The following is a 20,573-nucleotide window of genomic DNA, read 5'->3' as shown; positions in this document are numbered from 1 at the left end:
GCCATATAATATACTGGGAGATGTGGTGTATATAATATGCTGACAGAGAGCCATATACTACACTGGGAGATGTGGTGTATATAATATGCTGACAGAGAGCCATATAATATACTGGGAGATGTGGTGTATATAATATGCTGACAGAGAGACATATAATATGCTGGGAGGTGCGGTGTATATAATATGCTGACAGAGAGCCATATAACATGCTGGTAGATGTGGTGTATATAATATGCTGACAGAGAGCCATATAACATGCTGGGAGGTGCGGTGTATATAATATGCTGACAGAGAGCCATATAATATACTGGGAGATGTGGTGTATATAATATGCTGACAGAGAGACATATAATATGCTGGGAGGTGCGGTGTATATAATATGCTGACAGAGAGCCATATAACATGCTGGTAGATGTGGTGTATATAATATGCTGACAGAGAGCCATATAATATGCTGGGAGATGTGGTGTATATAATATGCTGACAGAGAGACATATAATATGCTGGGAGGTGTGGTGTATATAATATGCTGACAGAGAGCCATATAACATGCTGGGAGATGTGGTGTATATAATATGCTGACAGAGAGCCATATAACATGCTGGGAGATGTGGTGTATATAATATGCTGACAGAGAGCCATATAACATGCTGGGAGATGTGGTGTATATAATATGCTGACAGAGAGCCATATAACATGCTGGGAGATGTGGTGTATATAATATGCTTACAGAGAGCCATATAATATGCTGGGAGGTGCGGTGTATATAATATGCTGACAGAGAGCCATATAACATGCTGGGAGATGTGGTGTATATAATATGCTGACAGAGAGCCATATAACATGCTGGGAGGTGCGGTGTATATAATATGCTGACAGAGAGCCATATAATATACTGGGAGATGTGGTGTATATAATATGCTGACAGAGAGCCATATAATATGCTGGGAGATGTGGTGTATATAATATGCTGACAGAGAGACATATAATATGCTGGGATGTGTGGTGTATATAATATGCTGACAGAGAGCCATATAATATGCGGGGAGATGTGGTGTATATAATATGCTGACAGAGGGCCATATAATATGCTGGGAGGTGCGGTGTATATAATATGCTGACAGAGAGCCATATAATATACTGGGAGATGTGGTGTATATAATATGCTGACAGAGAGCCATATAATATGCTGGGAGATGTGGTGTATATAATATGCTGACAGAGAGACATATAATATGCTGGGAGGTGTGGTGTATATAATATGCTGACAGAGAGCCATATAATATGCGGGGAGATGTGGTGTATATAATATGCTGACAGAGAGCCATATAATATGCTGGGAGGTGCGGTGTATATAATATGCTGACAGAGAGCCATATAATATGTTGAACAATTTCTCGACTATGGATGGAAAGTTGCTTTTCAAAATTTTAGGCCATAACAGGTCAGTAAATCTGGGGAAACGAGCACGTTGTTCCTCTCAGTACACAGCGGTGATAGCAGAAGAACGCGCTGGTAGATTTATATAAGATCCCGGGACTGTAAGCTCAACACCAGCTCTTGTGTCTGTGTTTGCTTAACGCTCGATTATCAATGCTGTTATTTGTATGCTCATTTATAATTCATACAGCCCATCTGTAAGGTTCTAGTGCAGAGAGCTGCAGGATGTATACGCTCTTCAACTTAAAGAGTATTTAAACAAATAACAGTCTGTTATGTACAACACAGAATCAAAGAGTTTGTATTTAATATGAAGAGAATCACTTGACTTTGCTTTAATAAGTTGAACATGTTAATGGATATTAATCGCTACGTCTGAAGAGACGAGACGGGGATGGGAAGGGGGCTATAGCGTAGGCAAATACAGTAAGAACAAATCACCGTCCAGCACCTATATTATACACTACACCCACAAATCACTGTCCAGCATTTATATTATACACTACACCCACAAATCACCGTCCAGCATTTATATTATACACTACACCCACAAATCACCGTCCAGCACCTATATTATACACTACACCCACAAATCACCGTCCAGCACCTATATTATACACTACACCCACAAATCACCGTCCAGCACCTTTATTATACACTACACCCACAAATCACCGTCCAGCACCTATATTATACACTACACCCACAAATCACTGTCCAGCATCTATATTATACACTACACCCACAAATCACCGTCCAGCACCTTTATTATACACTACACCCACAAATCACCGTCCAGCACCTATATTATACACTACACCCACAAATCACCGTCCAGCATTTATATTATACACTACACCCACAAATCACCGTCCAGCGCCTATATTATACACTACACCCACAAATCACCGTCCAGCATTTATATTATACACTACACCCACAAATCACCGTCCAGCACCTATATTATACACTACACCCACAAATCACCGTCCAGCACCTATATTATACACTACACCAACAAATCACCGTCCAGCACCTATATTATACACTACACCCACAAATCACCGTCCAGCACCTATATTATACACTACACCCACAAATCACCGTCCAGCACCTATATTATACACTACACCCACAAATCACCGTCCAGCACCTTTATTATACACTACACCCACAAATCACCGTCCAGCATCTATATTATACACTACACCCACAAATCACTGTCTAGCATCTATATTATACACTACACCCACAAATCACTGTCCAGCATCTATATTATACACTACACTCACAAATCACTGTCCAGCATCTATATTATACACTACACCCACAAATCACCGTCCAGCACCTATATTATACACTACACCAACAAATCACCGTCCAGCACCTATATTATACACTACACCCACAAATCACCGTCCAGCACCTATATTATACACTACACCCACAAATCACCGTCCAGCACCTATATTATACACTACACCAACAAATCACCGTCCAGCACCTATATTATACACTACACCCACAAATCACCGTCCAGCACCTATATTATACACTACACCCACAAATCACCGTCCAGCACCTTTATTATACACTACACCCACAAATCACCGTCCAGCACCCATATTATACACTACACCCACAAATCACCGTCCAGCACCTATATTATACACTACACCCACAAATCACCGTCCAGCATCTATATCATACACTACACCCACAAATCACTGTCCAGCACCTATATCATACACTACACCCACAAATCACTGTCCAGCATCTATATTATACACTACACCCACAAATCACCGTCCAGCACCTATATTATACACTACACCCACAAATCACCGTCCAGCACCTATATTATACACTACACCCACAAATCACCGTCCAGCACCTTTATTATACACTACACCCACAAATCACCGTCCAGCACCCATATTATACACTACACCCACAAATCACCGTCCAGCACCTATATCATACACTACACCCACAAATCACTGTCCAGCACCTATATTATACACTACACCCACAAATCACTGTCCAGCATCTATATTATACACTACACTCACAAATCACTGTCCAGCATCTATATTATACACTACACCCACAAATCACCGTCCAGCACCTATATTATACACTACACCCACAAATCACTGTCCAGCACCTTTATTATACACTACACCCACAAATCACTGTCCAGCACCTTTATTATACACTACACCCACAAATCACCGTCCAGCATCTATATTATACACTACACCCACAAATCACCGTCCAGCACCTTTATTATACACTACACCCACAAATCACTGTCTAGCACCTTTATTATACACTACACCCACAAATCACTGTCCAGCACCTTTATTATACACTACACCCACAAATCACTGTCCAACACCTATATTATACACTACACCCACAAATCACTGTCCAGCATCTATATAATACACTACACCCACAAATCACTGTCCAGCACCTATATTATACACTACACCCACAAATCACTGTCCAACACCTTTATTATACACTACACCCACAAATCACTGTCCAGCATCTATATTATACACTACACCCACAAATCACTGTCCAGCATCTATATGATACACTACACCCACAAATCACTGTCCAGCACCTATATTATACACTACACCCACAAATCACCATCCAGCACCTATATTATACACTACACCCACAAATCACTGTCCAGCATCTATATTATACACCACACTCACAAATCACCGTCCAGCATCTATATTATACACTACACCCACAAATCACTGTCCAGCCTCTATATCATACACTACACCCACAAATCACTGTCCAGCACCTATATCATACACTACACCCACAAATCACCGTCCAGCATCTATATCATACACTACACCCACAAATCACCGTCCAGCACCTATATTATACACTACACCCACAAATCACCGTCCAGCACCTATATTATACACTACACCCACAAATCACCGTCCAGCATTTATATTATACACTACACCCACAAATCACCGTCCAGCATTTATATTATACACTACACCCACAAATCACCGTCCAGCATTTATATTATACACTACACCCACAAATCACCGTCCAGCACCTATATTATACACTACACCCACAAATCACCGTCCAGCACCTATATTATACACTACACCCACAAATCACCGTCCAGCACCTTTATTATACACTACACCCACAAATCACCATCCAGCACCTATATTATACACTACACCCACAAATCACCATCCAGCACCTATATTATACACTACACCCACAAATCACCGTCCAGCATTTATATTATACACTACACCCACAAATCACCGTCCAGCACCTATATTATACACTACACCCACAAATCACCGTCCAGCACCTTTATTATACACTACACCCACAAATCACCGTCCAGCACCCATATTATACACTACACCCACAAATCACTGTCCAGCATCTATATTATACACTACACTCACAAATCACTGTCCAGCATCTATATTATACACTACACCCACAAATCACCGTCCAGCACCTATATTATACACTACACCCACAAATCACTGTCCAGCACCTTTATTATACACTACACCCACAAATCACTGTCCAGCACCTTTATTATACACTACACCCACAAATCACCGTCCAGCATCTATATTATACACTACACCCACAAATCACCGTCCAGCACCTTTATTATACACTACACCCACAAATCACTGTCTAGCACCTTTATTATACACTACACCCACAAATCACTGTCCAGCACCTTTATTATACACTACACCCACAAATCACTGTCCAACACCTATATTATACACTACACCCACAAATCACTGTCCAGCATCTATATAATACACTACACCCACAAATCACTGTCCAGCACCTATATTATACACTACACCCACAAATCACTGTCCAACACCTATATTATACACTACACCCACAAATCACTGTCCAGCATCTATATTATACACTACACCCACAAATCACTGTCCAGCACCTATATTATACACTACACCCACAAATCACCGTCCAGCACCTATATTATACACTACACCCACAAATCACTGTCCAGCATCTATATTATACACCACACCCACAAATCACCGTCCAGCACCTATATTATACACTACACTCACAAATCACCGTCCAGCACCCATATTATACACTACACCCACAAATCACCGTCCAGCACCTATATTATACACTACACTCACAAATCACCGTCCAGCACCCATATTATACACTACACCCACAAATCACCGTCCAGCACCTATATTATACACTACACTCACAAATCACCGTCCAGCACCTATATTATACACTACACCCACAAATCACCGTCCAGCGCCTATATTATACACTACACCAACAAATCACTGTCCAGCACCTATATTATACACTACACCAACAAATCACCGTCCAGCATCTATATTATACACTACACCCACAAATCACTGTCCAGCATCTATATCATACACTACGCCCACAAATCACTGTCCAGCACCTATATTATACACTACACCCACAAATCCCCGTCCAGCACCTATATTATACACTACACCCACAAATCACTGTCCAGCATCTATATTATACACTACACCCACAAATCACTGTCCAGCACCTATATCATACACTACACTCACAAATCACCGTCCAGCATCTATATTATACACTACACCAACAAATCACCGTCCAGCATCTATATTATACACTACACCCACAAATCACTGTCCAGCACCTATATCATACACTACACTCACAAATCACTGTCCAGCATCTATATTATACACTACACCCACAAATCCCCGTCCAGCACCTATATTATACACTACACCCACAAATCACCGTCCAGCATCTATATTATACACTACACCCACAAATCACCATCCAGCACCTATATCATACACTACACCCACAAATCACCGTCCAGCATCTATATTATACACTACACCCACAAATCACCATCCAGCACCTATATTATACACTACACCCACAAATCACCGTCCAGCACCTATATTATACACTACACCCACAAATCACCATCCAGCACCTATATCATACACTACACCCACAAATCACCGTCCAGCATCTATATTATACACTACACCCACAAATCACTGTCCAGCACCTATATTATACACTACACCAACAAATCACCGTCCAGCACCTATATCATACACTACACCCACAAATCACCGTCCAGCATCTATATTATACACTACACCAACAAATCACCGTCCAGCGCCTATATTATACACTACACCCACAAATCACCATCCAGCACCTATATTATACACTACACCCACAAATCACCATCCAGCACCTATATCATACACTACACCCACAAATCCCCGTCCAGCATCTATATTATACACTACACCCACAAATCACCGTCCAGCATCTATATTATACACTACACCCACAAATCACCGTCCAGCACCTATATTATACACTACACTCACAAATCACCGTCCAGCACCTATATTATACACTACACCCACAAATCACCATCCACCACCTATATTATACACTACACTCACAAATCACCGTCCAGCACCTATATTATACACTACACTCACAAATCACCGTCCAGCACCTATATTATACACTACACCCACAAATCACCGTCCAGCACCTATATTATACACTACACTCACAAATCACCGTCCAGCACCTATATTATACACTACACCCACAAATCACCGTCCAGCACCTATATTATACACTACACCCACAAATCACCGTCCAGCATCTATATCATACACTACACCCACAAATCACCGTCCAGCGCCTATATTATACACTACACCCACAAATCACCGTCCAGCACCTATATTATACACTACACCCACAAATCACCGTCCAGCACCTATATTATACACTACACCCACAAATCACCGTCCAGCACCTATATTATACACTACACCCACAAATCACCGTCCAGCACCTATATTATACACTACACCCACAAATCACCGTCCAGCACCTATATTATACACTACACCCACAAATCACTGTCCAGCATCTATATTATACACTACACCCACAAATCACCGTCCAGCGCCTATATTATACACTACACCAACAAATCACCGTCCAGCGCCTATATTATACACTACACCCACAAATCACCGTCCAGCACCTATATTATACACTACACCAACAAATCACCGTCCAGCGCCTATATTATACACTACACCCACAAATCACCGTCCAGCACCTATATTATACACTACATCAACAAATCACCGTCCAGCGCCTATATTATACACTACATCAACAAATCACCGTCCAGCGCCTATATTATACACTACACCCACAAATCACCGTCCAGCATCTATATTATACACTACACCCACAAATCACCGTCCAGCATCTATATTATACACTACACCCACAAATCACTGTCCAGCATCTATATTATACACTACACCCACAAATCACCGTCCAGCGCCTATATTATACACTACACCAACAAATCACCGTCCAGCGCCTATATTATACACTACACCCACAAATCACCGTCCAGCACCTATATTATACACTACACCAACAAATCACCGTCCAGCGCCTATATTATACACTACACCCACAAATCACCGTCCAGCACCTATATTATACACTACATCAACAAATCACCGTCCAGCACCTTTATTATACACTACACCCACAAATCACCGTCCAGCATCTATATTATACACTACATCAACAAATCACCGTCCAGCGCCTATATTATACACTACACCCACAAATCACCGTCCAGCATCTATATTATACACTACACCCACAAATCACCGTCCAGCATCTATATTATACACTACACCCACAAATCACTGTCCAGCACCTATATTATACACTACACCCACAAATCACCGTCCAGCATCTATATTATACACTACACCCACAAATCACCGTCCAGCATCTATATTATACACTACACCCACAAATCACCGTCCAGCATCTATATTATACACTACACCCACAAATCACCGTCCAGCATCTATATTATACACTACACCCACAAATCACTGTCCAGCACCTATATTATACACTACACCCACAAATCACCATCCAGCATCTATATTATACACTACACCAACAAATCACTGTCCAGCATCTATATTATACACTACACCCACAAATCACCATCCAGCATCTATATTATACACTACACTCACAAATCACCGTCCAGCATTTATATTATACACTACACTCACAAATCACCGTCCAGCATCTATATTATACACTACACCCACAAATCACCGTCCAGCATCTATATTATACACTACACCCACAAATCACTGTCCAGCACCTATATTATACACTACACCCACAAATCACCATCCAGCATCTATATTATACACTACACCCACAAATCACTGTCCAGCATCTATATTATACACTACACCCACAAATCACCATCCAGCATCTATATTATACACTACACCCACAAATCACCGTCCAGCATCTATATTATACACTACACCCACAAATCACCATCCAGCATCTATATTATACACTACACTCACAAATCACCGTCCAGCATTTATATTATACACTACACTCACAAATCACCGTCCAGCATCTATATTATACACTACACCCACAAATCACCGTCCAGCATCTATATTATACACTACACCCACAAATCACTGTCCAGCACCTATATTATACACTACACCCACAAATCACCATCCAGCATCTATATTATACACTACACCAACAAATCACTGTCCAGCATCTATATTATACACTACACCCACAAATCACCATCCAGCATCTATATTATACACTACACTCACAAATCACCGTCCAGCATCTATATTATACACTACACCCACAAATCACCGTCCAGCATCTATATTATACACTACACCCACAAATCACTGTCCAGCACCTATATTATACACTACACCCACAAATCACCGTCCAGCACCTATATTATACACTACACCCACAAATCACCATCCAGCATCTATATTATACACTACACCAACAAATCACTGTCCAGCATCTATATTATACACTACACCCACAAATCACTGTCCAGCGCCTATATTATACACTACACCCACAAATCACTGTCCAGCATCTATATTATACACTACACCCACAAATCACCATCCAGCATCTATATTATACACTACACCAACAAATCACCGTCCAGCACCTATATCATACACTACACCCACAAATCACCGTCCAGCATCTATATTATACACTACACCCACAAATCACCGTCCAGCACCTTTATTATACACTACACCCACAAATCACTGTCCAGCACCTATATTATACACTACACCCACAAATCACCATCCAGCACCTATATTATACACTACACTCACAAATCACCGTCCAGCACCTATATTATACACTACACCCACAAATCACCATCCAGCACCTATATTATACACACCAACAAATCACCGTCCAGCACCTATATTATACACTACACCCACAAATCACCGTCCAGCACCTATATCATACACTACACCCACAAATCACCGTCCAGCACCTATATTATACACTACACCCACAAATCACCGTCCAGCACCTATATTATACACTACAACCACAAATCACCGTCCAGCATCTATATTATACACTACACCCACAAATCACCGTCCAGCACCTATATTATACACTACACCCACAAATCACCATCCAGCATCTATATTATACACTACACCCACAAATCACCGTCCAGCACCTATATTATACACTACACCCACAAATCACCGTCCAGCATCTATATTATACACTACAACCACAAATCACCGTCCAGCATCTATATTATACACTACACCCACAAATCACCGTCCAGCACCTATATTATACACTACACTCACACATCACCATCCAGCACCTATATTATACACTACACCCACAAATCACCGTCCAGCACCTATATTATACACTACACCCACAAATCACCATCCAGCACCTATATTATACACTACACCCACAAATCACCGTCCAGCACCTATATTATACACTACACCCACAAATCACTGTCCAGCACCTATATTATACACTACACCCACAAATCACCGTCCAGCACCTATATTATACACTACACTCACAAATCACCGTCCAGCACCTATATTATACACTACACCCACAAATCACCGTCCAGCACCTATATTATACACTACACTCACAAATCACCGTCCAGCACCTATATTATACACTACACTCACAAATCACCGTCCAGCACCTATATTATACACTACACCCACAAATCACCGTCCAGCACCTATATCATACTTATTATACACCACAGGCCTCTGCAGCAGCTCAGTGCACCTCAATCTCTGCACAGCGCACAGGTCTATGAAGCGAGATGGAGCCATCTGCGGAGGAGCAGTCTGCATTGGTGAATGGGAACAGTTTGCACTTTGTTTCAGTGCAAAATAGAGATTTCATTTTGTGTAAAAGAACTTCAGAAAAGAAATAAAGTTGGGGGAGGGCACGGTTTTATGGGTGAGCCTCTTTGTATACTTTTAATGGGTCGCACTTTGCACTGCAGTGGAGAAACGCGTGTGTAAGCACAAAACGTATAACAAAGCTTCAAACACAAACATGCCCCACGTGATAATGACAGTCCCGATATCCCCTCACTCTGAATTTAAGCCACAAATCCAAAAACCTGAAACATTTTAGGCAATGAAAGTGGTGACTCTAGAGGGGTCCGGGGGATTTTTGTGTCATTTATAGTTTTGCACTATAAACCAGACAGAGGGCCGGAGCTGATGAGGAAAGTAAGGCAAAAAAAGGAGTAAATTTTCTCTGGGACAAACAATGTTACAATTCAAGGGGTGCAAATTAGTTTATTATTTTTTCATGTAGCATTCAAATACTTGATAGCTTTATTTGTACACTGACATTTAAAGTTGACCTAGGACATGCCCTTCCCCAACTATAAATCTGTCCCCACATTTTACATTTACCTCCCCCTCCAATGCAACATGGTTTTGCCCAGGTGCAAAGTTACTCCTTTTTTATGCTTTACTCTCCTTAGTGACTCAGGACCGAGACATTTAGCGCTGCGCATCAAGTTAGTGTCGTACCTTAAGTGTTATGTCTACAATTCACTGTCCAGCAGTTGTATCCCAGTCCAAGAACCCTCCAACTGCTGGTAGTAATATCTACGGCACAGGGATTAATATCAGACACTTAGAACCAACGTTTCTTTCTTTCTACCCCCCCAAATCAGATGAATGATGACATTTGACACATAATTCTACTACTTCTGTAACAGCATCAGATACAAAGATAAATATTTCCTTTTACAGTGTGTTTATCTAGTGACATTTCTTTGTCTATAAATGCAGCAGAATCATTTGGTTTGATGTGTGCAGTATATTTCGCTTCATATGTGTTTATGTAACATATGTCTGTACATATCTAATTGTCTGCTGGTAACTGACATAAAACAGTCTGTTCCGTCCCACTCACCCTCGTCCATAACCACAGAACATAAATATTCTCTCCGACACTGCGATGAGCCTGAATATGTTTAAAAGGTACCTTCAGGCCAATTTGTTTAAACGGAATTGCAATGGGAGAGATTAATGTGAGGACCACCAAAATCTCTAGTGACAGATGTAGCCCCCCCCCCCCCCCCCCCCGCCCTCTGCCAAATCACTGTCTGACATCTGGAGACTTAATGCCCCCGAATCTCCTTCTGTGCAATCAGAAGGAAGAGCCAAGGAGGGGGTGCAGAGAGCGTTTCCCGGAGATACTGTTTATGTCTAAACAGCAGAATAGAGAAAGATGAGAAACATATTGAGAGGTCACAGAGTCGGTGACGTGGGCACATACTAACAAGATACGGATATACTCAGTGCTACTGATGGAAGCAGCAATCTCACATGTGCCAGATATTTCATTATCAGTAGTGTCCGAGGCCGGATCACTTCCAGCACCTCTGCGCCATGATGATGATGATAATGGAGGGTGACCGCTGAGACGTAATATTATTGGGCATCTTGGTTATTTTCAAGTTACACGCTGTGAAATCTGCCCATATGGCAGTGTGCATCGCCATCAATAATCTCCCACAACAACTTACTGCCACCTACTTTCCATACGTTATACCACAGGCCAAGGACGAGTTGGGATCCACCGTGAGAGGGGAGAGCTGACACCAGGACGCAATCAACAAAGGTCAACAAAATGTTGTCTGGTTGCCGACCTGAATAATTTATTAGCCGCTTGTCCACTGGCAGCAGATGACAGACTAAACAATCTCTTACTATCTGTAAGGTGTACCGGTGGGTCTAGGCACAGTGGAGCCATCCTGTGCGTTGCACCAATACGCGGCCCCTCGGTTCACTCTCATGTCTGCTCCCGTTGTGTGTAGACAATGTCACGCACAGGGATGGCAAAGGTCGTCTGTGCTGTCCAGTGAGCTGGAGGTCACCATAGTGTACGTAGGACATCCTACTGGAGCTAGAGGACTTCCTGGTGGCCGGTTTACATGGGGACTTGGGAGAGGTCCTACAACCTCACATCTGGGTCATCCATCTTTAGTGTCCAAAATAGAGTCTGTCTTGTTAGAGGCCTCGACGGAAGCTCACAACACAAACTCCTGGTTCCCTCGGGCACAAGTAACGGGATTTACTTGTCACACATATACGGTCATCGTTGGGGCGTCAGAAGATGACCAGAGACACAAAAGGTGATAGGATCCATCTGTGTTCCCTTATGACCAATAATCATCTTACCGACACAGGGGGGTAAAGATTATAAGCCGGGGTGTCACACTTGTGAGTAATCCGCAGCGTCAGGATGGATGAGCAGTTTCTTCTCACTGAGATGAGGAAATATCAAACTCTTCTGCACCAACACTAAACCTTCATTTATAATTCACCAGTCAGCTAGAATTTTATACACTTAACAGCAATCTTACAAAATCAGTAACAATCTCAGGATAAGACCCAGCGCAGACGCTGCAGGTCAAGAACCATCACACAACCTGCAGAACCTGCAGCAGATCTGTATTCTGTACAAGGGATCATGAGATCCCTACTGTAAATTATATGGATATTAAAAGAGCTCAAGGTTGTGGATCGACTGGATTTAAACAGATAATATATCATATAACGTACAATAGAGGGACATATTATTTCTTATAATATACAAGTATAATGAACGCTGCATTGATGACATCAGAATTCACCAATTATAAGTGATGATGTCAGAACTTACTGTTTGAGCAGATATTACATTACACACTAACATCACTTGTGTATTATATGCTGTATAACAGGATCACCCGTATACACCAGATACCTATAACTACATGCACCACAGACAAGCAGCAATATCTGGCCACAGAGGCTAATCCTGGAGATGTAATACTAGACACATTGGCCTTGTCTGGCTGTATTGTCATTTACGATGGGACAGCTGTATTTATCTATAGCCGGGACATATGGTGACACCGTCTTACTGCAGGATAATATTTAGTGAATGGCAAGTGGGAGATCTGGAGAGGAGCAGAGACAGCTTCCAAGTGGATCTGTTGCTTTACACATAATTAGTTTCTTATTTATCCGCCAACTGGAGCCCAACTCACTCCAGATTTCATTGAGCTGAGCAGGATTGTACCTAGAAACTTGTGGGGCCAACAGCAAACAATCGGAGGGGCCACAATGTTCCTACGGACAACCCTCCCCTTCTAAGTACGGCCTCCGCTCAGCACCTCCTCAGAGCACTCGCATCTTCCTTTCCGCTGACCTCGGAGCACAGCAGGACCCCAGAATGGCGCACACGGCAGCTATATGGACCTGGCAACTGGGGGGCCCTCTTACACCCCCCTCTGAGAGTATTACAGAGGAGGAGCGCCCATCAACTCACCTGCGGGGCCCAACATAAGGTCAAATGTCAGCAGCTTCATTCTGATAGACAGCGTCCTGCGCTACAGTCTGCAGCGGCCGACGTCTGATAAATGACAAGTCTGGATGTGGGACAATATTTGCTATCTGCTGGTATAAGATTAATGATGCTCTGACCAAGTGGACAACCCCTAAACAAGATAGTGTCTTCAAATACTAAAAGCTAATATTTCTCCAAGAAATGTGTCTGTGCTTTTGTCTTATTAATTATTGCGACCCCAGAAATATCTTCTGTGAATCTCAGCAGCGGGTTTCAGACATATGTTTTCTAAATGCAGTTCTAGCGGGGGCGGGCGGCCTGCAGAGACATCGCAGCGCTAAGATTGCGCAAAGATAGCGGCAGTTCTCTACAGCTCGCATAATATCTTCCAAACATGCATCCAATACCACTGAACACTACCTGTCCCTCCCCTGTGACATCATCACTTGGTTATATGAGCTAGGGTTTGAATACCTGCAGAGAAGGTAACACAAAATAGAGTTTGAAATGGAGGTTTCTGTTCTGCAGAGGAATCTAACTAAACAAGTTGGATCTTCCCCACTAAAGCTCACATGTAACATGTTGTATGGTTGTTTCAGTCTAGTATTTTCCCAAGGGAAATTGTTTAAAAGTGAAATTATCCTAACAAAGTACGTCTGCGGCCCTCGGTCTGACAGACAGTCGATACATTTCCTGGGAATAACAGAAAGAAAGTGATGACGTTGAAGCTTTTCATGTGCAGAAGAACTACAACTCCCAGCGTTCTAAGCTGGACCTCTGAACTGCAGCACATTTTTTTCTATGAGAGCTGCATGTGACCATATGTCCTGGAGTGAAATCATATTTAAAAATTGATATAATGAAATAGTATAGAGTTTTGGGGAGGACGGGGGTCAGCAAATAGTCTCTGCATCTAGACTGCAGGGCACCACTTCTATGTCCGTATTCACCATCATTTTGATTACAGAGGCCGGAATAAATTGGTTTTCTGTACAGAAAGGAACATTTCCAATTCTGATGCTATTTTATAATCCCTGCTATCCTGCTGCGAGATCTACACACACTCTATGATTAGCCTCCATCCAGTAACAGGAACCGCAGATATTTTGCTTTCTGCAGAGAAAACTATGCAGTTATCACTTACACACACAGCGATCTCGGTAAAGGACCACTGAACGTAAATACACCTTGTCTTATAGAAAATAACACCGGTAACAATCACAAATGTAAAGGTTTCAACTTCTCAAAACTGAAGATATTTCCCAAGAAAGTTGGGTTTCTGGTGGAGATATTGTTACTAACCACAGCAGATCTCAAGTCATTAAATCTCTTGAAGGACGAAGGGGCTGCATCAATCTTCTGATAACAGAGCACACTAGCTTGTACTCGGCTACACGATACCAAACTTCTGAAGTTCTGGCAGTTTGTGGAGGCTTAGACGTGTTCTCTTTTATAGGGGAAATTCTATTTTTGGCCTAGTCGTCCTTTAATAACATCTTTTATTAGCTTGAGAACAAATGTTACTAAAATAACAATCTCTGCCGACTGATCCCTGGGTGTGGATACCTCCTCCGTGCTGGTCCTCCATCCGAGACCACACCGGGAAACATCTACAGGTCAATTATTCACAGCAAAGGGGGACAGTCTTCTAAATAACATGACAGATCTTGACAAGTTTGTGATATAACTTCAAAGACGTCTTGTTCCCCATAAAGATTCGCCTTCAATGTCTCTGGAGGTGACTCCCCAGAACCGATGCAATCCAAGGCTGCCATTAATGTGTATAGTGGGCAGCATGGTGGCTCAGTGGTCAGCACTTCTGCCTCACAGGACTGGGGTCATGAGTTCAATTCCCAACCATGGCCTTATCTGTGTGGAGTTTGTATGTTCTCCCCGTGTTTGCGTGGGTTTCCTCCGGGTGCTCCGGTTTCCTCCCACACTCCAAAAACATACTAGTAGGTTAATTGGCTGCTAACAAATTGACCTTAGTCTGTCTCCCTGTCTGTCTGTCTGTCTGTCTGTCTGTGTGTATTAGGGGATTTAGACTGTGAGCTCCAATGGGGCAGGGACTGATGTGAATGAGTTCTCTGTACAGTGCTACGGAATTAGTGGCGCTATATAAATAAATGTTGATGATGATGATATAACGTTATAAAGCGCACGGTGGATCAGCCATGTTGTCCTGATGTTATCAACATTTTTTTTATATTTTTGGGGGTCAACAACATACAATTGTGTGACTGACTGTGCTGGAATCACCCCCCAAACAGTTCTCACCCAGGGCGACACGTTCGTGGCTTATCCCACCAGTGCCCGGGACAGAAGGTCACCGGTACCAAGAACCATCACCGGGACAAGTAGCAGCCGGGGTAACTGTATTAGTTTGTGATCTTTGTAACAGACTTCGTCCAGTATAACAATTCCAACACCTCCTCCTACGTCACCTCAGCTCTGTCCAACAAAACTGTCGGTGGTTTTACTATGATGTCGTCCATCTACCTATTTATCCGGATTCTCGGCTAATGTCAGGAATATTTTAGATTCCAAAATTGTACAACAACCAATGCAAACAAACTAACGCAATATCTAAGTCATATTATAAGCTGACTATTAGCCTCCAGGTCACCCACCAGACTAAATGTGACTTTTACCAGGTTTATTCACCATTATCCGGCAACAGTCACCAATCTCACCCACTGCCATCTCTCAGGCTCATCTCTCAGTAACCCGCAGCCGTCTCTCCAGCCCTTCCTCACATAACTATATCACATCCTATATAACATCTACCTTGTGCATATGTCAGATATCTGACACCATACAGCTTGTTACTAGGTAGCAGATACATGCACAATCTCTAGATGCCAGCCCCAAACTCTTACAACTGGCACCAACCTGGCACTGTGCCAAAACTGGGGCACACCAACCATCTTGCACCCCTGTATCCAGCCCCCTTTCTACAACCTTTTATTACAAACAAAGCTGTACACGGGGGGGGGCTGGAGGGAGTAGGGGGGGGGGGATCAATCACAGTAAACAGCCTGGAAACAAAAATGTCTTTCTCCATCATTCAGTTTGAGTTTTGTGTGTAATAAGTTGTAGATGGGACTGGTACGTTGTATAGTGGGTGTATGGGCACTTGCACATCCAGTACCAACCTCATTTCAACTGCCTCAGACTACTACAGCGGACACAACGATTCACAATCTGCGCGCCCCAACCACCCTGACACCACACACGACAAACACAACAAACCGCTTTACATGCAACAGGGATGTGGTGCCCAGTAGAATGACAATGTTCATGTGTGCAGTGTGATGTCTCTGCTGTGTATAGTATGTGTCATATTGTGTATCATCCTGCAGGGCAGGCCTGTGTGTGCAGTGTGATGTCTCTGATGTGTATTGTATGTGTCACATTGTGTATCATCCTGCAGGGCAGGCCTGTGTGTGTCATGCTGTGAGTTTCCTGCTAGATGCTGTGGAGTGTGTTATGTATTGTGTTATGTGTGTATTAGATATGGTGTCATAGTGTAAGTGTTGTGTGTAGTTGATCTGATGTGTACTAGCTACAGTGTGTGTGTGTACCACATCTAGACTATGTAGGATTGTAGGGGAACTTTGTAGTGTGTAGAGTGTGTGCATTAGGTGTGTCACTGTGTACTATGTGCAGTGTATATTACATTCTATGTAGGGTTGTCTAGTAAGTTTGTAGCGTCATGTTGTGCGGTGCATACTGTGACAAGTGTAATATGTGTGTCATGTTGTGCTGTGACACATGTAGTGTGTGATGTTGTGTATGACACATGTAGTGTGTGATGCTGTTTATGACACATGTAGTGTGCATGACACATGTAGTGTGATGTTGTGTATGACACATGTAGTGTGTATGACACATGTAGTGTGTGATGTGTATGACACATGTAGTGTGATGTGTATGACACATGTAGTGTGATGTTGTGTATGACACATGTAGTATGTAATATGTATGACACATGTAGTGTGATGTTGTGTATGACACATGTAGTGTGATGTTGTGTATGACACATGTAGTGTGTGATGTGTATGACACATGTAGTGTGTGATGTTGTGTATGACACATGTAGTGTGTATGACACATGTAGTGTGTATTCCTGGCACGTAGTGTGTATTCCTGCAGTCATGGGTGGGGGGCTCACACTCACCCACTCCGTATTTCTCCTCCTCAGTGGGGGTCCACATCCTCCCGACTCCCCCGATGACAGATCACTGGGTACTTCCCAGAGTCAGCGCCCGATCCTGGGTCAGATCTCCGGGTCCGGCGGGTAAATCCTCCAGCTCAGCCCGACTGATGTGCTGGGGGCCCCGGGAGAGCAGCATGTCGGGGCCCGGTGTATGGAGATAGATGGAGGCAGCAGAGAGAGAGAGAGATGTGTTCACTGATATATCCCTGAGACAGAGGAGGAGGAGCGGGGGGAGGGGGAGAGGGAGGGGGGAGCCCAAATATCATCACATGTACAGGGGGCACCCCAAATATATACCTTATGTACAGGGGGCACCCCAAATATATACCTCATGTACAGGGGCACCCCAAATATATACCTCATGTACAGGGGTCACCCCAAATATATACCTTATGTACAGGGGGCACCCCAAATATATACCTCATGTACAGGGGGCACCCCAAATATATACCTCATGTACAGGGGGCACCCCAAATATATACCTCATGTACAGGGGTCACCCCAAATATATACCTTATGTACAGGGGCACCCCAAATATATACCTTATGTACAGGGGGCACCCCAAATATATACCTCATGTACAGGGGCACCCCAAATATATACCTTATGTACAGGGGGCACCCCAAATATATACCTCATGTACAGTGGTCACCCCAAATATATACCTCATGTACAGGGTCACCCCAAATATATACCTCATGTACAGGGCACCCCAAATATATACCTCATGTACAGGGGGCACCCCAAATGTATACCTCATGTACAGGGGCACCCCAAATATATACCTCATGTACAGGGGGCACCCCAAATATATACCTCATGTACAGGGGGCACCCCAAATATATACCTTATGTACAGGGGGCACCCCAAATATATACCTCATGTACAGGGGGCACCCCAAATATATACCTCATGTACAGGGGCACCCCAAATATATACCTCATGTACAGGGGGCACCCCAAATATATACCTTATGTACAGGGGGCACCCCAAATATATACCTCATGTACAGGGGCACCCTAAATATATACCTCATGTACAGGGGCACCCCAAATATATACCTCATGTACAGGGGGCACCCCAAATATATACCTCATGTACAGGGGCACCCCAAATATATACCTCATGTACAGGGGCACCACAAATATATACCTCATGTACAGGGGGCACCCCAAATATATACCTCATGTACAGGGGCACCCCAAATATATACCTCATGTACAGGGGGCACCCCAAATATATACCTCATGTACAGGGGGCACCCCAAATATATACCTCATGTACAGGGGCACCACAAATATATACCTCATGTACAGGGGGCACCCCAAATATATACCTCATGTACAGGGGCACCCCAAATATATACCTCATGTACAGGGGGCACCCCAAATATATACCTCATGTACAGTGGTCACCCCAAATATATACCTCATGTACAGGGGCACCCCAAATATATACCTCATGTACAGGGGGCACCCCAAATATATACCTCACGTACAGGGGGGCACCCCAAATATATACCTCATGTACAGGGGGGCACCCCAAATATATACATAATGTACAGGGGACACCCCAAATATATACCTCACGTACAGGGGGGCACCCCAAATATATACCTCACGTACAGGGGGGCACCCCAAATATATACCTCATGTACAGGGGGCACCCCAAATATATACCTCATGTACAGGGGTCACCCCAAATCACCCCGCCTGGTACACAAGGGTCACCCCAGATATCATCCTCATATGTACAAGTGTCACCCCAAATATCATCCTGTCATTATATACACAGGTGTCACCCCAAATATACTCATATGTACAGGGGCACCCCAAATATTATTCTCATTATTACATGTATTTGTACCCCTCTCATTATATGTATAGGTGTCCTCTCATTATATGTATAGGTGTCTCTCTTATTATATGTATAGGTGTCCTCTCATTATATGTATAGGTGTCTCTCTTATTATATGTATAGGTGTCCTCTCATTATATGTATAGGTGTCTCTCTCATTATATGTAA

The 20,573-nt window shown here is 43.0% G+C and overlaps 1 protein-coding gene across 1 annotated transcript in view; it reads right to left on the bottom strand.

Annotated features, from left to right (window-relative positions):
* The window catches only part of DOCK3 (dedicator of cytokinesis 3), a 175,522-nt gene extending 156,749 nt beyond the window's left edge, over window positions 1-18,773 (bottom strand). Inside the window, 1 exon segment of the mRNA XM_075184216.1 lies at window positions 18,509-18,773. Within this exon segment, the coding sequence (XP_075040317.1) occupies window positions 18,509-18,545 (37 nt within the window). The 5' untranslated portion in view covers window positions 18,546-18,773.
* Window positions 18,774-20,573: the final 1,800 nt, after the last annotated feature.

The sequence above is a fragment of the Mixophyes fleayi genome, chromosome 8 (genome assembly GCF_038048845.1).
Source record: "Mixophyes fleayi isolate aMixFle1 chromosome 8, aMixFle1.hap1, whole genome shotgun sequence".
In the NCBI taxonomy this organism is placed as follows: domain Eukaryota; kingdom Metazoa; phylum Chordata; class Amphibia; order Anura; family Limnodynastidae; genus Mixophyes; species Mixophyes fleayi.
This window is presented reverse-complemented; position numbering and strand designations above follow the sequence as displayed.